Source organism: Suricata suricatta, chromosome 5 (genome assembly GCF_006229205.1).
Source record: "Suricata suricatta isolate VVHF042 chromosome 5, meerkat_22Aug2017_6uvM2_HiC, whole genome shotgun sequence".
In the NCBI taxonomy this organism is placed as follows: Eukaryota; Metazoa; Chordata; class Mammalia; order Carnivora; family Herpestidae; genus Suricata; species Suricata suricatta.
The window spans coordinates 148,889,686-148,910,999 of record NC_043704.1 but is presented as its reverse complement, the minus strand read 5'-3'; the positions used below and the strand labels follow the sequence as shown (position 1 = coordinate 148,910,999).

Here is a 21,314-nt window from a genome sequence, read left to right as displayed (position 1 = left end):
GAAGCTGGTCCCCCGCGGGCGGGCGGCCATGGAGCCCCGCAGCATGGAGTACTTCGGCGCCCAGGTGCTGCAGAAGGACGTCGGCGGCCGCCTGCAGGTCGGCCAGGAGCTGCTGCTCTATCTGGGCGCCCCCGGCGCCATCCCGGACCTGGAGGAGGACCTGGGTCGCCTGGGCAAGACTATCGACGCGCTTACCGGCTGGGTGGGCTCGAGCAACTACCGGGTAAGCGGCGGCGGCGGCCGGGGCCGGGCACGCCCTCCCCGGCCGGCCCTTTAATTCCGGACGTGCGCGTCCAGCCGGGCGAGCCCCCGGGGTGCGCCTGGCGCCTCGGAACCGCCCGGGTAGGGGAAGCCGGTGGGCTGCGGGTGGGGTCCCTGGACCCGAGCCGGGGACTTCGGTCCCACCACGACCCAGTGTTTCCCCAGTTGTGAACAGTGACAAATTCAGCGATTCTGTGACACGACGCCAAGTTACTTGGCATTAGGACACAGTGTTGTTCCACCACCTGTTTAAAACTCATTGATAATTTGCATACATAAAGCGCTCGAAGACTTTCTGCATTGGTACGTATCCGTGTAAACACTACTTGAAGACAGAGGACATTAGGATACAGTTTTTAAGTTCAGAAGAGTATGTTAAATCTCTCTTCTTTAGTGATAGTCTAGCCTGCTTCATCTTGTTTTCTTTCTTTTTTGTAAATTTTGAGTCTGGAAGGTTGTGCCCTTTGTCTCTAAGGCATCTTTGGAACTTAATCAGGTGCCTGATTAAGTTTACTGTTAAATCTAATACAGAGATGCTGACCCCAGGGCATCTGTATTCGTTTTTCATTTATTGTGGACGGAAAGCGGTTCAGTGCTCTTTGTGAACTCGCCGCAGTCGAGGACTGCCTTCAGATTTGAAACCTGTATCTTAGTAGGTTAGTTGATGCCGAAAAAAGATGAGACAAGAAGGGAAGAGTATTTTTGAAGAGCTGGTGAGAGGCGGGCTGTAATGTCGCCACGTGGGGAGACCTGGTAAATATTCCGTAATTAGCCTGGATTGTGGTTTTTAGCGGTTACTTTTCTTCCTAGTCTTCTGGTGGCAGTGTTGCTTTAAAATGCTAGCTCGAATCTGTGGACGAAGTGCTTCTCGTAATTTATACTCACAGCCCTGTGAATAGGCTGTACTTTGAGAGCTTTATGCTCATAGAGTAGAAAGACAACCTCTACTACTCTGCAGATTAAGTGGTGAAACTTAAACATGAGTTTTGGAAAGGGTTGACTTTTACAAGGATAATAAACTGTTTGAGAATCAACCACTCTGATGCTCTATGACATGCTATCTCGTCATTCTTTTTTAAAACTAAAGAAAAAGTTAACATTTAATATATGTGTGCCATTTGGGAGGTTATTATTTTTTTTGGAGAAACAAGCTAAATTTGCTTACCATCTCAAGGCATATACCCGCTCAAGATAATTCATGTCGTGTTGTACCATAGGCTCTTGTAGAAAAAGTCAGCTCTTTGGTGGGGCTGCCTCCCCTTCCCAAGTGGAGTGTGCCACGTTTATGACGACCAGTGAGTTTGCTTTGGGCCATTTCACTTTTCACATGTACCATGTCTTGAAACACATGTCTTGGCTTCTGTGATTCCACGGTAGCCCAGTTTTTACACACTACTTCCATTCAGTGCTCTGTTTTCCATTCAACTGGTCCTGAAGAATTAGACTCTGGGGCACCTGGGGGCTCAGTCGGTTAAGCGTCTGACTTGAGCTCAGGTCATGATCTCACAGTTCCTGGGTTCGAGCCCTGCGTTGGGCTCTGTGCTGACAGCTCAGAGCCTGGAGCCTGCTTTGGATTCTGCGTCTCCCTCTCTTTCTGCCCCTCTTCCGCTTGTGCTCTGTCTGTCTCTCTCTTTCTTTCTCAAAAATGAATAAACATTTAAAAAGAATTAGAATCCATCCAGGATCTGACTCAGGTTCTCATGTCTTTACTACACATTCTCTCCACGCTCTTCACTAGATGCTGTAGCCTGAGATAGTTTCCACAATCCGAAGAAAACTACCAGAGGCTTCCACAGTCTTATCCACACACTCCCGTGTAGCTGTGCCCATACAGTCTACCTTCTGCTCTGTTACACGTGTGAATTGTCTTTCTTGCTCCCATGGTCTCTTGCCTACTTAAGGACATTAATTCATCAATTCTGCATTCTCTTTCCTGAATCATTAATTCTCTTCTTTCTACTGAATGCTGTGTATAAAACCTTTTTCTGACACTGTTAGAGGGCGTTTGAATGAGTTTCTTATTTGGTTTTATAAACCAAGTTACCAAACTAAGTCGACATTTTTTTACCCAAGATACAATAAAACATATTTAACTCGTTTGAAAAAAAATGTAACATGGAATTCTTTGCACATACACACAAGTAGAGAATTGTTCTTAAATTTCACGTTATGCTGAGCAAAATATAATTTTCTTTGGATTTGATAGAATTTGTCTTAATAGCCATCATTACCTCCATAAATTTGAGTTATTATGCTGTGTCCTGGGTGGTGTTCTAGATCTGAGAATCCAACTGTGAAGAAAACTAGCAAAGATCATTCATTTGGCTTCCTTTGGGTATTTATTGAGGACGCACGATCTGCAGGCACTGTTCTGGGCTCTTTAGATCCAGGAGCGGAGAATCGAGCCCTTGCCCTTGCGGACTTAGGTGCTAGTGGAGGTAGGGAATAAACAAGATGAATAACTAGAATCTACAGTATGTTAGATGGTAGTAAGTGGTTCGGAGAAAAAACCAGCAAAGGGATTAGTGTTGGGCAGGATGCAGGTGTTGGAATTTTAAAAAGATGGTTATTGGGGCCCCTGGTGGCTCAGTTGGTTGAGTGTCTGACTTCGGCTCAGGTCATGATCTCAGGATTTTGCGGTTTGTGAGTTTGAGCCCAGCATTGGGCTCTGTGCTGACAGCTCGGAGCCTGGAGCCTGCTTCGGATTCTGTGTCTCCCGCTTTGCCCTTCCCCTGATCGCGCTCTGTCTTTGTCTGTCTGAAAAATAAAGAAAGATTTAAAAATTAAAAAAAAAAAAGCACACGGGAAAGTCAGATCCTTGCCATCATGGAGATCCTGTTAGAAAGAGAAAGAAGGGTGTACAGTGTAGATAATTTCAGGTAACAAGTGATTGTAATCAACTGACGTGATGGAATGAGGGAAAGATGAGACTGTTTGGGGGTAGTCAAGAAAGGGGGTGAAATGGGGTATAGAGATGACATAAATGTAGGAGTGGAGAACGATGTAGACAGAGGAAACTGCAGATGTGGAGGAACGTGAAGAAGGACAGCATGGCTAGAGTTTACAAGCGAGAGGTGTTAAGAAAGATGAAATAGAGGTGTCAGGTGGAAGGGCCTTGTAGGATTTTATTCTAAGTCAGAGTACGGTTTTATGGGGGCGGCTGCTTTGCACAGAGTGAGCTGTGAAGGAGTCACAGAAGAAGCAGGGGGCAGCGACGGTGGCTGAGACTGTATGGTAGCAATGGCAGTGTCGGGAAGTGGAAGGTTTTGAGGTGCGATTTGGGGATAGAGAGAGAAGACTTAAGGACCGTCGCCTTTCTTGAGCACCTGTCATATACTTGCTGCATTGATGGAGGGGTACTTGAACCAGGGAAGGTTAAGATTTTCCTCCTCCCTTTCTGCCCTTCTGTAAACTGACTCTTCAGTATCCTCACCATTTGTCAGCTCTCCTTTTTTATACTGTTGATCTGCAGCCATCACAGTAAGTTGACTCTAAAAAAAGGAGAAATAAATAGTATTTATATCATAACTGTGTAAGTGCTCAGCTAAGTGATGTGCTAGGATTTCAAGTTTTTTCAGAATCCAAAATCTCAGCCACTTTGCCATTCGGGGGATACTTTCAGCCTCACCTTGATTGTATTTCTTATAAACCATCAGTTTCTTAAAATATACCATTTCTTAGGTTGCTTAAATAAAAACTGAGATCCAGCTGTTTATATATGGATCTTGTCTGTTCTTTTTACTTCATGCCCAGGTTGTCTTTAATTTTTTTTATTTTACTGTAATCATCCTTTTACGTTGTCACCTTGTGTATGTGCATGAGAGTTGAGTAAAGCAGTGATTCTGAGCCCTGTCAGATTCAGTGCCCTCTTTTAATGTCTCCCTTTTAATTCTGAAATTAAACTTATACACGATATCTAGTACACGTAATTTTTCAAAATCCCAGTAATGTCCTAACTGTACTTAAAAAAGGAAGTTATATATAATTTGTAATGAGATAAAGTAGAGTTCCGTAGGAAATGTGGCGGCCTGACTCCACACGAAGAGGTGACGGCTGTGGCCGCACAGGGTCCTGCTGTAAATGCCTCCACAGCCAGTTCCGGCCACGCCAGGTGCGTGCTTGCCGGCGATTCAGACTTCATGAGCGGCCTTACCTCTTGGTGATTGTGATATTCTAGAACTCTACATCCTGAACCTTATTTTCATTCTTAAAGAGTTTGATCACCCCAATCCAATTACCTTTTGACTGTCCCACACCCTCATCCGAGCTGAAATCTCCTGGTCAGTCAGTCAGACCTGACATTCGTTCTTCGTTCTCTCCTCCCTCTTCACACTTAACGCCGTGGTCCTCATTTGATAAAATGCAGTTCCCGTGAATCGAACCCTTCCTATCCCACACCTGTATCCGTGCAACTGAAAGTAGATGGAGAAAAACACAAAACCTCTAGCCTGATTTCATTTAATTGTTAAAAAAAAATATTTAGAGGTTTATTAATTTTGAGAGAGAGCTCGAGGAAGCAGAGGGAGGGGCAGAGAGAGGTTGAGAGAGAAAAAGAATCCCAAGCAGGCTCTGCACTGTCAACACAGAACCTGACGCGGCGCTCAAACTCACAAACTGTGAGATCGTGACCTGAGCCGAAGTCAGCACTTAACAGCTGAGCCACCCACATGGCCATCAGTTTTATGGCTTTAAAACACCCTAAAATTTAAGTTTGGTGTAGCTCCAAATTTGCTTTTTAGAGTTCTGTTTTTCTACCTGTTAAAAAATGTTATTTTGCTATTATATTTCTAAAATTTTTATACTTTTACATTTATATATTTAATATGCTTATATTTCTGCTTTTGTATTTTACATGTACCTGTTAGAAAGTACTGTTTTTGCTTTTATGTTTTAAAGGACTAAATGGAGGTATTTGAGCTCCCAAGGAAACAGTGAGGAGCCAAGTGGAATACAGTGGTCGTTGTTTTCTTTTTTGAGGGCTTTCATATTCTACTGAAAGGATCCTTAGCCAAAACGTAGGCTACATTGAGAGATGTCCAAATGGAAATTCAGAAAAGTCATTTCTAGCTCCATGGTGAATCTTGATATTTGCTATATCAGTTTCCCTCACCATATCCTTTAGGAATTGGTTGGCTACTATTTGGTCTTTATTTACTTATCCATGTGAATTGTAGAATCAGCTAGTCAAGTCGCACTAGAAAAATGGGCTTTTAACGGGATTATATTGAATATCTTCTTTTTTGGGGAAGATTTGGTATCTTTTATAATGACTTCTTTTACCTATGAAAATGTTTTACGTCTTTCTTAGTGTTTTTTCATTAATGTTTCATTATTTTCTCCAAATAGGTTTTATGCACATTTTGTTATGATTCACCCTTATGGTTACTGAGAGTATAAATGTGACTGTGTTATTTTTAAAGTTATGCTTTCTGACATATCGAAATGGCATTTTGTATATTGATTTTTATGGCCAACCTACTTATATAATTCAAAACATTTTTTCCTGCAGTTTGTGGATTCTTTTAGGTTTTCTGTGCATATAGCCCCTTCTCATCCATGAGGAATCTGGGAGTCTGTTTCCAGGACCCCCAGAGGATGCCGGAAACGGCAGCTAGAACCTGTATATACTATGGTTTTCCATATACGTACACATTTATGATAAAGTTTAATTTCCATGAGGCACCTCAAAAGATTGACAATAATAATAAAACGGAACATTTATAACAACATAGTATAATGAAAGTTATGTGAATGTAGCCTCTCTTAAAATCTCCTCTTCCCATACTCCCCCTCTTGTGATGATGTGTGATGATGGAGTTGATGAGATGAAGTGAGGTTAGCGATGTGGGCAGTGAAATACAACGTTAGACTACTACCCACCTTCTGGTGAGGATTATCTGCTTCCAAACCACAGTTGACCTGGGGTAGCTGAGGCTGTAGAAAGCAAAACTGGGGATGAAGAGAGACTACTGTATAATATCAGACCATAATGATAGTTTAGCTGCTTCTTTCGATTTCTTTAGTTTTGCTTGGTTTTGGTGCATTGGCTAAGACTCTTAGGATGAGGTTGAGTAAGAGTGTGGGCCTTGAGTTGTTCCTTTGTTTCAAGGGTATATTCATTTCACCACAAGGAATCACACTATAATTTTTTTTTTAGCTTCTAACTATGAAGAATTTTTAAGTATGTAAAAGTAGACAGAAGAAACAAATCCACCCACAACACCAGTCCATGGCTGATCATGCCCATTACTTTGGCACAAATCACAGATACATTGTTTCATCAATAAGACTTTCTAGTTAGTGTCTCAAAAATAAGTGCTCTTTAAAAAAAATTGTTAACATAACCTCATTATCACATGTAAAACAGTAATTCCTTGATTTCAAACATGCAGGGCCAAACTTCCAGTTTTTAAAAACATGATACAAATTTTTAAATTAGTTATTGTAAGAAAAATCAGGATCCAAATAAGATTTCCATGTTGTGATTAATGTATCGGTTTCCTGTTGCTGCTCTAACAAATGACTACACACTTAGTAGCTTAAGGCATCATACAGGACATTTATTTTCTTGGAGTTTTGAAGGTCAGAAGTACACAGTGGGTTTCATTGGGATAAAATCAAGGTTGCAGCAGGATTGTGTCCTTCTGGAGATCTTAGAGGAGAGAATTTTCCAGATTCTGGAAATTGCATGCCATTTCATTGGTTACGGCCTCTTCCATTTTCAAAGCCAGCAGTATAGCACCTTCAAATCTTTTTTTGTTGTTGTTGACTTTTTAAAAATGTTTTTATTTTTGACAGAGACAGAGCGTGAGTGGGGGAGGGGCAGAGAGAGGGAGACACAGTATCCCAAGCAGGCTCCAGGCTCTGAGCTGTCAAGCACAGAGCTCAACACGGGGCTTGAACTCATGAACTATGAGTTCATTACCTGAGCTGAAGTCAGACACTTAACCAACTGAGCCACCCAGGCACCTCTGCAAAATGATATTCTAATTCTGTCATTCCTTCACCTATTAACTAGAATACTTTATAAAGAGAAACTTCTCTCATTTACTTCTTTTTTTTAATATTTATTTATTTTGAGAGAGAGAGAGAGAGAGAGAGAATGAGAATATCCCAGGCAAGCTCCATGCTCAGCCTGGAGCCTCATGCAGATTTCATGACTGCGAGATCATAACCTGAGCAGAAATAGAGTCTGCGGTGTAGCCTGAGCCACCCAGGCGCCCCCCGCCCCATCTCTATTTCATTGCAGTAGTTTATAATAGAGAGGCAGGCACTCCTCACTTTGTTGTGCTTTGCTTTATGTGCTTCACAGATGCCATATTTTTCACAAGTTGAAGGTTTGTGGCAACCATGCATTAAACAAGTCTATTGGTGCCATTTTTCCAACAGCACTTGGTCACTGTGTTACCTGTACATCACATTTTGGTAATTTTTGGCAGTATTTCAAATTCTTCATTACCATACGTTATGACGACCTGTGGTCAGTAACTTCAGATGTTGCAGTTACTCTGTTGTAATCGGGAGCACCATGTACCATGCCCATGTAAGTTGGCAGCCGTGATCTGTAAATGCTGTGCTGTGCTGACCGCTCCACTGACCAGCCACTCCCCTGTCTCTCTCCTTTCCCCCACACCTCCCTATTCCTTGAGGTACAACCGTACTGAAATGAGGCCAATTCATAGCTCTACAATAGCCTCTAAGTGTTCAAGTGAAAGGAGTTGCATGTGTCTGACATTAAATCAAAAGCTAGAGATGATTAAACTTAGGAGGGCAGGTCAAGAAGCCAAGAAAGGCCAAAAGCTAGGCCTCTTGTGACTGCAAAAGAGGGGTTCTGGAAGGAATTTAAAACTGCTACTCCAATGAACACATGCATGATCAGAAAGCGAAACACCCTATTGCTGACATAGAGACAGAGTTTTAGTGATCTGGGTAGGAGCTCAAAGCAGCCACAGCGCTCCCGTAAGCCAGAGCCTCATCCCAAGCAGGGCCCTAACCCTCTTCAATTCTCTGGAGGCTGAGCTTGGTGAGGAAGCCACAGAAGTGTGAAGCCAGAAGTTGGGTTCATGAAGTTTGAGGAAGGGAGCCAGCTCCACAACAGGAAAGTGCAAGGAGGCACAGAAGTTCCAGGATACTCAGCAGATCTAGCCTGGGTGATTCCTGCAGGTAGCTACACTAGACAACAGATTGCCGGTGTAGACAGAACGGCCTTGGGTTAGGAAGGAGATGCCATCTAGGACTCTCAGAGCTAGAGAGGAGAAGTCAGTGCCCAGCTTCAAAGGACAAGGGGACTCTCATTAGGGCTAAAGCAGCTGGTGACTTTAAGTTGAAGGCAGTGCTCACACTGTTGTGAAAATCCTAAGACCCATAACAATGATACTAAATCTACCCTCTTTGTGCTGTATAAATGGAAACCCTAGGGGGGAGCACATCTGTTTACAACATGGTTTCCTGAGTATTTTAAGTCTACTGTTGAGACTACTCAGAAGAAAAAGATTCCTTTCAAAGTACTGCTGATCGTGACAATACACTGGTCCCCCAAGATGTCCAGTGGAGACGTGCAGTGAGATTAATGTTGTGTTCATGCTGCTAACATGGTATCCGATTTACAGCCCATGGGTCAGAGAGTACTTTTAAAGTCTTATTTTTTAAGAAATACATTTTATAAGGCGGAAACTGCCATAGATAGTGATTCCTGTGATGGAGCTGGGCAAAATAAATTGTAAAAGCCTTCTGGAAAGGACTCACCATTCCAGATGCCATTGAGAACATTCATGATTCCTGGAAGGAGGTCAACATATCAACATAAACAGGAGTTTGGAAGAAACTGATGACTTTCTGGGGTTCAGTGGAGAAAGTAACTTCAGATGTGGTAGAGATAGCAGAGAACTAGAATTAGAAGAAGAGCTTTTGCTGTGCAGCAACTTTTTATTTTGATGGAGTCCCAGTAGTTTATGTTTGCTTTTGTTTTCCTTGCCTTAGGAGACCTATCTAGAAAGTTGCTGTGGCCGATGTCAGAGAAGTTACTGCTTTGTTCTGTTGTAGGATTTTTATGGTTTCATGTCTCACGTTTAGGTCTTTGAGCCTCCTTGAACTTATTTTTGTGTAAGGCATAAGAAAGTGGTTCAGTTTCATTCTTTTGCATGTTCTTGTCCAATCTTCTGAACACCATTTGTTGAAGAGACTGTCCTTTTCCCATAGGATAGTCTGATGAGTTAAACAGGTGGTTGGGATTAAGGAGTGCACTTGTTCATGTTGAGCGCAGGGCGGTGTAAGTGTTGAGTTAGTACCTTGTACACTTGAAGTTCCTACAACACCGTGTGTTAACTGGAATTAAAATTAAAAAGAAAGACATGGAGCCTCAGGAAGGGACTGACTGGCTGCAATCTCCTGATAAAACTTGAACAGGTGAGGAGTTGCTTCTGATGGATGAGCAAAAAAAAAAAAAAAAGTTTTTCTTGGAATGAGATCTATTCCTGGTGAAGATGCTGTGAAGATTGTTGAAATGACAGCAAAAGATTTAAAATATTACATATATTTAGTTGATAAGCAACACAGGGTTTGAGAACATTGACTCCAGTTTTGAAAGAGATTCTGTGGGTAAAATGTACCCAACAGCACCAGGTGCTACAGGGAAATCATTCAGGAAAGAAAGAGTCAGTGGTTGTCACGGCCACCCCAGCCTTCAGCGACCTCCACCCTGACCGGTCAGCAGCCCTCGACCACCCTCCACCAGCCAAGATTACAACTTGCTGAGAGCTCAGATAATGGTTAACATTTTTTTTAGCAATAAAGTACTTTTTAATTAAGGTGTGTACTTTTTTAGACGTAATGAGATTGCATACTTAATTGATCACAGTACAGCGTGAACATGACTTTTATGTGCTCTGGGAAATGAAAAAATTCATTCAACTCACTTTGTTGCAATATTCTCTTTATTGCAGTGGTGTGGAACAGAGTCCACAACATTTCTGAGGTATACCTGTAGTTTATATGATTCTTTCCTTTTGTTTACTAGTTGTCAAAATACTGAAGTGGTCTTCTCACACCCTCCAATATTGGCCACATAGTTTTCATCCTTTCACCCTTTCATCCTTCTTGTATGTAAGCATATCTAATGTATTTCTAGATGGTGCACTTATTATCCTTATTAATAATCAAACTGTCCTATCTTGACATGACTCTAGTCATCTCTGATGGCATCTTTGCTGTCTGGCATCACAAGGTGTCGTATTTCCTGCTCCTGCACTGGAATCAGCCGCTTCTCCCAGAAGCTCTGGTTCTCTTTTAGTGAGAACTAGTATGTAGAAAGTGCGGTGTGCGTGCTAGCGGAACTCATTGTTCTTGTTTGATCATGGTTTCTAGATTTTTTTCTCTTGGCTTAGGTTTTATTTTAGTTTTACAGAAAAATATATCATGAGTTCATAGTGATTCTAATTCAGATTCCGGACTGCAGTCTTACTTCTGTATGACTTCTGTCTTCTTCCATCAACAAGATTTCTAAAAGCATTCAAGTTTCTTTTCTGCAGAGTTGTTTTTGTCCTTAGGGCATATCCCCCTGGAGAGAGATAATCACATTACGATACTTGAAAGTCACTTGAAGTAGTCTGTGTGGTCATAATATTAATTTGGCATACATTCAGGTTCACTTAGTTTCAGTGAAATTAGTTATTGCTGCAAATTGTATTCAAAATAGTCTGGCTTCTTTCTCTGTTCCATATAGCCTATTCCTAATGATTAAAATTTTTTTCCTGATTGTTTTTCCATTGTTATTTTTAATAAACATATGAAGTAACTATGTCTGTTCATAGCCCTTTGTGTATATATACACATTGTCCCAACTTGCTTTTCTCACTTAACAATGTATCGTGGAGGTTATTGCATAATAATAGAATTAGGATAGTGCTCATTTTTATTTTTAAAGTGTTACAGTACCCTCTAGTGTGGGTGTACCATCATTTATTGAATCTGTCTCATATTGGTGAATGTTTGGATGGCTTCCAGTTTCTTGCAATGAATAATGTCTGCATGCTTTTTAACAATTTTGCTAGTATATCTTAGGGATAGATTTCTAAATGAGATCTTACTAAGTGTGTATGTTTTTCCTGCTGGTCTGAGATCCTGCTTTTTGTCATCTGTCACATCTGTGAGTCTACTTGTAGGTTTTTCAGCTATGCTTTAACAGCTTTATTGATGCGGCTTATGTACTACACAATTTAGTCGTGTGAAGTGTACAGTTCATTGGTTCTGGACATCCTTGACATTTGTTGTAAGTTTAATCATTTGGCCATTCGTGACTTCTTTTCACTTATAATGTTTTCAGGGTTCATTTATGTTGTAGCATGTAACAGTCAGTCCTATTTATGGCCATTTTTTTTCCCCTGAGGAGGAGGGGGGAGGGAGGAGAGAGAATCTCAAGCAGACTCTGCACTCAGAGCAGAGCCCAACGTGTGTCTTGATCTCATGAATCATGAGATTGTGACCTGAGCCAAAATCAAGAGTCCACACTTAGCCACCTGAGCCACCCGGGCACACCTGGCCAAATTTTTAATTGAATGCACATGGCACATTTTTCTTTATCTGTTCATCAGTTGATGGACATGTGGGCCTCTGCACCTTTTAGCTGTAGTGAACATTGGCATACAAGTATCTGTTTGTGTCCTGCTTTGGATGTGTACCCAGGAGCGGAATGAATTGTCAGGTTCTCAGTGTTCAACACCCTACACTTGAGTCCTTCCCTTTTTTTCCTGTGCTTCATAGAGGGTTTTCTCCATCTTTCTTCTCCAGTGGGAAGCTGCTCTCGCTCAGCTGTTCTTACGAGCCTGGCTGGGGGAGTGGGAGTGTTCTTGGGTTTTCCAGTCCAGCTTCTGTCTTGGGAGCCCTTTGTCCCTGAGTCTTGGGGACGAGGCTTTATCAGAGATCCTGCCCTCCTCAACATTTGAGCCCAGGGCAATCTTCTGTTCCTCCCTAGAGGTAGAGTGCTCTTGTCAGTGAGTTTTTACCCGTGTCCTGCGGTGACAAGTGTCCGTCTCTCAGCAGCTTCATCCCTTCATTCCTCCGCAGACAAGGGCGTGGGAAAGGAAGAGTCTGGCTTCCCGCAGCGCTAGCTGCGGTCCTCCTCTGAGGCCCTTCCGAATGAGACAGAGAGATGCTCTCTCCCGTCCTGAGTGTCCAGTGGGCGTTTGTGCAGGAGTCTCTCCTCTTGTGTCTGCGGCTTCTAGAGATTGCAGTTTCACACGAGCCCACACTCAGCTCTTAACAATGAGTTAAATACAGCTGAACGTTAACTGGCTGGTGTTACAGCTTTGTTTTCTTTCTGTCCTCTGCCACATGTGACTCACTGCGTGTGTCCCAGCTCTCCTCCTCATCTGTTTCCTTAAATTTCAGGCTCGTTGACCATCCTACAACTTAAGCTTTCTGACGGATTCAAGAATAGTTATAGCTCTGTAGATTATTTGTTTTTTTTCCTGTTGAAGTAGAAAGCGGTATTTTTTCCAGTGTCACCATCCTAGACAAAGGCTGGAGTTCCTCTATATATAATTAAAGGTCTCTTAATTTTTAACTTTCATTTAGGAAACATTTCAGTGTTACAGGAGGAGAGTTGCAAGTCAGTGACCTTCCTTATACTCTCACCTGGTTTCCCGGTTATTAGCATGTTGCCTTTATCTTCCCAGATATTTATACATTAGGAGCAGTGGTCACATTTATTGAAACATTGGAGATTAGAGTGCCTTAGTCTCATGACTGTTTACCCCTGAATACTTGAATCTCCTTATTTTCTTAAAAATCTTGGTAACAGGGGCACCTGGGTGGCTTAGTCAGTTAAGCATCAGACTTCAGCTCAGGTCATGATCTCACAGTTCATGAGTTTAAGCCCCACGTCCGGTTCTTTGCTGAACACTGGAGCCTGCATCAGAGTCTGTGTCTCCCTCTCTCTGCCCTTCCCATGCTCACATTTTTTTTTCTCTCTCAAAATAAATAAACATTAAAAAAATACAAAAATATAAAATGTATCTTTAAACAAAAACAAAAACTTGGTAATATATGAAGGTCTTTATATGTCAGTGATTATATATATTAAAGAATGCATTGGTAGCTTGTATTCATTAAAATTTTTTCTGTCTGTAGGTATCATTAATGGGATTGGAAATTTTAAGTGCCTTTGTGGACAGACTATCTACACGATTTAAGTCCTATGTGGTAATGGGTAAGTTAACTTTATTTCAACTTCATTGTAGATTTTGACATACTGGCATGTTTTCTCATGGTCTTTAACAGAATCGGTTCTCTGTGAATGCAAAATTTAATTTTATACAACCTAGAGATCTACTACATAGCATTTTTAGACATAAAAGACTTTAAGCCTATTAAAATAATTATATTTCCTTTGAGATAAATAAAACCAAAAAAAGCAAAAAATATATATATATGCTAATAGATTTTTACTTCATAACAAAATTTCTTACTGTAATTTTTACTTTTTTTAACATTAAAAATGTATAACTTATAGCACTGCTTTTGAGACTTCTGTGGTGAAGGACCAGTTCTTTCATGGCTAGTCTGTTGTAGATCAATATTTTGTAAAATACAATAATAAAAATAAGTTACAGCAAAATGAAAGGGGAAAAAATCTCCAAGGCCCCAATTTTTATTATTAGATTCAGTAAACCAAATTACTTTGGTCAGATTGTTTTCAAAACTTTATTTTATAAACAGCTCTCACTTCTGTGTTTGCGGCACAAACGAGACGCTGGTGTGCTGCTCTTTGTCCAGGAGTCAGGGTGACGGTGCTGGCCTTGACCTGCTCTCTGAGCCTGAGCCACCTCCTGTGCCTTGTGGGCGCTCTGATGAGTGGCTGTGGCTTGCCTTGTAGAGAAATACTGAAGGGAAATCTGTGTTTGTGATTTTTTTTTCTTTTTATGGATTAAGTGAATGCTTCACAATGCCTCCCACGTGTTCTCTGTCTTTGGTCAACTCGGTCTTCGTGTCCGGCACGTCCCCAGACTCTGCTGGTGGCTTATTTTTATCGTCTGTCCTTTCAGCAGGAGCGTCTTCATACTCTCCCTCCAGTGCTGCCTGTTCAGTCAGCCTCTGCTTCCAGTTCATTCCTTGCATGCATGTCTTCTGAAAAGCTGATTCTGTGTGGTGTCAGTCTTCTGCTTAAGATCCTATGATAGATGTTGAAAACTGCATACATGTTTTATGTGGGAGTTTTCTCAAAACATTGTGAGTCGTTGTTTAAAATTAGGAAGTTTTATGTAAAAAGTTCATAGTTATGGCTTGTCTTGCACAATTCTTCCACTCCCACAGGCACGTACTTGCTGGCTGGAGTGTTGTCACACGTTCTCTCTTGTACGGGTCGTGAGCTTTCTGATCCACAAGGCCCTCCCGTCCCCTCTTGTCCCTTCCTATCTGGGAACATCAGATACAATACCGCAGGCTTGGAGTACTGCCGTCTGTAGAGCGAGTTCCGTTTTGGCATTTCCCGGACCTCCCTGACTGCAGGCATTCCTGTCTGTGACCCCTGCCCCGTAGCAGCTCTCTATTATTCGTTGTGACAGACAGTATCTTGGACGGGACCGTAATTCCAGGTATTACGTATCTTGCATGTTTTTCGAACGCAAGGAGACCTGGATGGAGTTGGCTGTCCTGAGCGCTCCCACTGAAGCAGTAGGGGCGATGGGCCCAAAGCCCAGGGTGTCGTCTCCGGGGACCATCCTGCTGTCAGGATGTCTGTCGTGCTGTCCTTCGGGGGCGGTCCAGTTCTCTGGGCGCGTGTCCCGTCTGCGCTTGAGTTAGAAACTCGCTCAGTCCTGTTCTGTGTAACTTGTTCATGGTTCTGCTGTGTGAGTCTTTTCCTTTGAAGGAGAGTGGGAATCCCAAGCAGGGCGGGCTTCAACCTGTGAATCATGAGATCATGACCTGAGCTGAAATCAAGAGTTGGAGGCTTAACCAGCTGAGCCACCCAGGCGCCCCTCTGCACTCTTAAGGAGATACAGCCCTAAAAGAGGAGCCCGGGGTTAGCTTCCTTGTTTTACTGTTTTAGACCTTAGCCAAACCACTTTAGGAGCCCTTCTGTAGAAGGAAGGAATTGAATTAAACTATGTGCTAAGGGTATTTTTTTTTAATGTTTATTTATTTTTGAGAGAAAGCGAGAGAGAGAGAGAGAGAGACACACACACACAGAATCCAAAGCAGGCTCCAGGCTCTGAGCTGTCAGCACAGAGCCCGACGCAGGGCATGAACCCATGAACTGTGAGATCATGACCAGGGCCAAAGCTGGACCCTTAACCAACTGAGCCACCCAGGCGCCCCTGAAGGTTTTTTTGTTTTGTTTTTTAAGTAATGTAATCTTAGATATATGTAACTTGATGTGAGTGATATTTTCTTTTGGTGCACTTAGGTTATTAACTATCATAGGTTTTTTTTTATCTTTTTCTATTAAAAATGAGATGTTTTAGGAAAACTAATATTGATGTTCAGTTTTAGACAAAGTTCAGAAAGAGTATGGGCTCTTTTGATGTAGTTCTTTAATATAAAATATTTAAATTTTCTTTTGTGCCCACAGGGACTGTGGAAAAATAAGCTTTTCAAACAAAAAAAAATATCCAATTTATATTTAACAACGACCACCAACCCTGGTTTTATGATAACTGAATTCTGTAAAGGATATCCTATTTTACAAATTTTAAACACATAGTTTTAACCCAAAGTAGAAGTACAGAAAGAGTATTAGAATAATCAGGCTACCTGCGTATCACTTTTGCATCTTGTAAGATGGGTTGCGTCTCACACAGTGCTAATGAGATCTACTACCAGCCACGCTGGACGCTTCTTCAGTGTGTCACTGTTCAAGTTCCAGTCTGCGCAGCAAGTCCGGCTGTCTGCAGGGTGAAGAGCCCTGTTTTGGAGTCCCATAATTAGCTATTGAATATTCATCATGTTCAATGGTAATTAAGTGGTCATTATAATACATACAGATCTTTATGGTAGACTGTTGACTCTTCCGGATGCTTATTATGGGCTTAGCACAAGTCTTTTTTTTTTTTTTTTTAAACTTTGCTTCACCAGTTTTACCTGTTACTGGTTGTGTGAGGTGTAGGCCTGCACTCCTTACTTTATCCACAAGTAACCTTCCAATTCAGAGAAGTTTACGGTCTTACATAATTAACACCTGGTAAAAGTAGGCATAAAATCGTGTTCTGTTTCACACCAAGAGAGTATGTGTCAAAAAGGAACTCTAATACAAAAAATTTATGGATTTTTTTGTTGTTGTTTAATAGCTATAATAACAAGTTTATGTAGCGTCAAGTTTTTGCTGTTTATATTTTATAAAAGTTTAGTTTTTCTGTATTGAAGCGAGCCCTGGTTTGGGCCAACATTTTAATTTTTTTTTTGGCTAAATTCTACCTCTCAAGAATGCAGTAGAAGGGTGCCTGGGTGGCTCAGTCGGTTAAGCGTCCGGCTTCGGCTCAGGTCATGGTCTTACAGTTCATGGGTTCGAGCCCCACATCGGGCTCTGTGCTGACAGCTCAGAGTCTGGAGCCTGCTTCAGATTCTGTGTCTCCCTCTCTCTGACCCTTCCCTGTTCACGCTGTTCTCTCTCTCTCTCTCTCTCTCTCTCTCAAAAATAAATAAAAAACTTTAAAACAATTAAAAAAAGGAATGCAGTAGATACTTTTTTTCATAGTACTGTTGTATGATTGACAACACACACACACAGAGAACATGTCAATTACAAGTAAATGGAAGTAGTTGAGACTGGGAATTATTTAAATCCTGGTGTCAGCTTGCTATTTGTGTGGTTTGGGGCAAGATAAGTAATCCTCTGGGGCCTTCTCTATCAAATGAGCCTACTCTGTTTGAGGGGGTTCTTAGGAGGTTGACATGAGATAATGCTTAGTACATAGTTTGTTACTATCTGCTGCCTCTCAGAAGCCTTCAGAACCAGAGCCCCACAACAGCCAGTCCTTCCGACGTCAGTGATCTTCTCCAGTGTGAACAATACGTCTAAGCAAGACAAGAAGTACTGATGTTCCAGCTGCCTCATGCTCAGGCTTGCGATTTTATGGCAAGAGCTTTGTTTTCTTACTCAGTCATTTCCTTGATTAAGCTTAGGTTTTCAGGGGGCGCTTGGGTGGCTCAGTCGCTTAAGCATCCGACTTTGGCTGAGGTCAAGATCTTGTGGTTCAGGAGTTGGAGCTCCTCATCGGGCTCTGTGCTGACAGCACGGAGCCTGGAGCCTGCTTCAGATTCTGTCTCTCTCTTTTTCAAAAATAAATAAAACATTAAAAACATTTTTTTTAAAGCTTAGGTTTTTGGATAATATTCCATTTGGCATAGTGGGCTTCTCACTATAGTCTACTTCTCTTTCAAAAATAATGTAATTTCTTTTTTCCTTAAGTAGTGTTGTTTATTATTATTAAATCAGTCCAGTTGTTATGTTGTAGACAGTGTTATATTGTAGAATATAGTTGCATCAAATTATACAAACACTTAATTATAATCATCTATAAATAAATGAGAGAAAATCCCTTTGTCTTATTTCTTCTTCCTACCCTTATGTAAACCAGGCCTCAGCCTTCACTGCGTCAGGGAAAGGAAGGCTGGAGCTATCTTGTCAAAGAGAAACAAGTTAATTTCTTTGCCCTCCAACATGCGGATGATGTTAGCGACGCTGGGGGAGGGAGGTGACCCACAGAGTGCCTACTTGGTGCCCTTCACTCAGTCGTTTAAATGCGTTCTTTACGTCTTAGTTCTCTTTGGAGGTGAGCACCGCTGCCGGCCTTTATGACTTGAGAAAGTAAAGACGAAAGGAGATTAAATAACGTGGCCTCACACCTTGTAACACCACACAGGGGCAGTGGTAATTTAAGGGATTACAAAAGATCATTTTGACTGTGAGAGATTTTTGCCTTATGAGCAAACTTTAGAACATGTACCCTCTGAATTCCGCCCTCACCTTTCTATGCCTTCACCCTCACCCTCAACAGACGTGATTTCTTTATGGTTCTTTGTTGAGTTACAGTTACAGAAACCCTTTTCATGAAAACTCTCAAGAATACTCTCACCTGCCTTTCTTGCCTCCTCGCCTGGAACAGTGCTACAGTCTTGGACATAGTAGAGGAAAACTGTGACCCCAGGGGCCTAGGCTTTTATTTTTGTCGGTAGAATAGTATGTCATACGTATATGAAAGTGCGGGTCAAACATGGAATCCCAAGCCAACAGCTGCCTGTGCCCAGGTCAGGAAGTCAGAACCATGTCGTCTTAGATCCTTCCTCTCTGCGTTTCCTAACGACACCTCCCTGCCTCTCCCAGAGGTTACCCCTCACGGGACTTTCGGGTGACCGTTCGGTGCTGACCTGTAGAGCCGACTAGCCTTACACCTCTCTAAGTATGGTCTCTAGGATCATGTTTAGTTGTGCCTGTTTTTTGAACATTATCATAAGTGGATATCATGCTGTAAGTATGCCTTTTAAACTCCCTTCTGTGTTATTTTTTATTGGACTCACGAGTAAAGAAAATAATTTGCTTACCTGATGACTTTTTGTTTCTGGAATGAGCTGTTTATAATTTTTTAAGATAGAGATTAATCATAAATATACACTCTCTTCCTCCTGCCTTTCTCTAGTTATTGTAGCTTTAATAGACAGAATGGGAGATGCCAAAGACAAGGTCCGAGATGAAGCTCAGACTCTGGTGTTGAAGTTGATGGACCAAGTAGCACCACCTATGGTAAGGCCTGCATTTAACATTTTTGATTTTACTAATCAGTGATGAAATACCAGTATAGATGGATGGTAATCACAGCACGTCATTGAAGCCTCCAGGGGCACAATGCTGAAATTTGAAACAGTGAATTGTTGTTAATGCTTTAAAGAAATTGAAATTTAAGATAAAATGTCATTATTTAACTTCTTGGGTTTTTTTCCTTTTTCCTATTTTCTACTCTTGGATGTTTTTTACATAGCTGACTCAGATTCTATTAATTGGACAATATGCTGAATATATTATTCTTTAGATTTTCTTGCCTGCAGATTATACAGTGTTCAGTGAGAAAGCTCATTTTGAGAACTACTGAAAGTTACATTAATTTCTGCAACTTTGACAGTGATAAGAACAACATTTTTTATTTGAACAGGTGGTTGCTAATTATATAAGGCATATATTCTGTGACACTGGTTTGTGTGTTATGAATACAGTAAAAAAAATTAGGGGTGCCTGGTTGGCTCAGTCAGTTAAGTGTCCGACTTCAGCTCAGGTCATGATCTCACGGTTCGTGGGTTCGAGCCCCGCATTGGGCTCTGTGCTGATAGCTAGCTCAGAGCCTAGAGCCCGTCTTCAGATTCTGTGTCTCCCTCTTTCTCTAACCCTACCCTGCTCACGCTTTCTCTCTTTCAAAAATAAATAACATTAAAAAAAAATTTTTTTTTAATTAGCCCTTAGGGAGATATTTTAAAAGGAGAGTGAAAATAAATTGAGATGTAAACAAACATTTATAGAGTATCTCATGTTAAATAGAAAAAGGATCAGAATTTACAATATATGCAGTGGTATTATGTGTTATCTTTTAGAATACAGTTTTAAAATTATATATTACATATGTTTTAGAAAAAATCTAAAGAGAGTTTAGTTGTAAAAATAAACTGCCCAGATATTTTACGCCTTAGAAAGAAATCCTTGCTATTAGTTTGGTCCTTCAGCACTTGGTTGGTGGCTCAAATTTTAACTCATTTTTGACGTGTTATCATTATAAAAGGTACTATAAGGAACATCCTTGTACATGTGTCTTTGGACATAAATATAAGTATTTACATAGAATAGTGTTCTAGAGGTGGTGTTGCTGCCTCAGGTTATGCACATTTAAGATTTTCTGGGTAAACTGCCAAGCTGCCTTCCCGAAAGTTTGGCAGAAAGAGAGTAATATTAGTAGAGCTGAATAGAGTCCAGGAAGAGAAGGAGGTGTGTGTGTGCACGCGCAGGAATTTAATAAATGGTAAGGATAGTGTTTCTAACTGCAGAGAAAAGACTGATTGAGATAATTGGCTGTATGTTTGGAAAAATAAAGTTGGATTCCTTCTTACACTAAATTCATCTAATTGGGATTATTTGTATAGGTTAATGTATGCTTTTTGCAAAAAAAAAAAAAAATTATAGTATGTAACAAAAAAATGACTTACCCAAATAATGTTGCTGTATTTGGATCCGGTGCTGAAGGAGAAAAGCCTGAATTACAAAATGTTGAAAAAGCCTGTTCCATGTGACAATCTGTAGTGGTTGCTAGGCAACATTAGACCTTTTAAATGCTTACTGGACTGCTGGGCTTATAATGGTAGCATTGTCGAAGGTTTCTAAGGCTTAGAAAGAATTCGATGTCCAGGGAAGTTGTTTTTCTGAAAATAATTGAAATCTAAAGTGAAAGATACTAAGTAAAAACCAAAAAATGTGATTAAGATATTAAAACATGGGTGAGAGCAACACTAGCACAAATTTGGCTTAGAAAACCTTCCAGAGAAGTAAAATTTGATGGGAAAATTCAGTTATCAAGAGGGCTGGTGATGAGGCTGGGAATAGGTAAAAGATTATAACATGAGTCATTTAATTTTTTGTTATACTTGTTTACTTCTCTTTCAAATAGTACATTTGGGAACAGTTGACTTCTGGTTTTAAGCACAAGAATTTTCGATCTCGAGAAGGCGTGTGTTTATGTCTTATTGAAACCTTAAACGTGTAAGTATTATGATTATTGAAAATAGTCAACTTGTTTTTCATTTTGCTAAAAAGAAAAAACAACATCCATTTCATAAAGCTCAAGGAAAGCTATGGAAATAACAAATTTTAAATTAGTTATTAACTAATCTCCGGTATGAGAGTTTTGATTTAATTTGATATCTTTAGCTGTTAATTTTTTATGTGTATGCTAATTTAAAACAATTTGTTTTAATTGTGTCTCTTTTTCCCTTGAGTAAGTTGAGTAATAGTTGCTATCCAAAATAGATGGTCATATAACAGAAATGCTGGTATAACTTAGGATCTACTTCTGTTCTGGACCCAG

At 40.9% G+C, this 21,314-nt stretch overlaps 1 protein-coding gene across 1 annotated transcript in view; it reads left to right on the top strand.

The window, feature by feature from the left end:
• The first annotated feature begins 6 nt into the window (after positions 1-6).
• Positions 7-21,314, top strand: part of CLASP2 (cytoplasmic linker associated protein 2) — a 164,555-nt gene continuing 143,247 nt past the window's right edge. The window contains exons 1-4 of the mRNA XM_029938780.1: positions 7-223; positions 13,387-13,465; positions 18,891-18,994; positions 20,898-20,989. Of these exons, the coding sequence (XP_029794640.1) occupies positions 29-223; positions 13,387-13,465; positions 18,891-18,994; positions 20,898-20,989 (470 nt within the window). The 5' untranslated portion in view covers positions 7-28. The remainder of the gene's footprint in view (positions 224-13,386; positions 13,466-18,890; positions 18,995-20,897; positions 20,990-21,314) is intronic.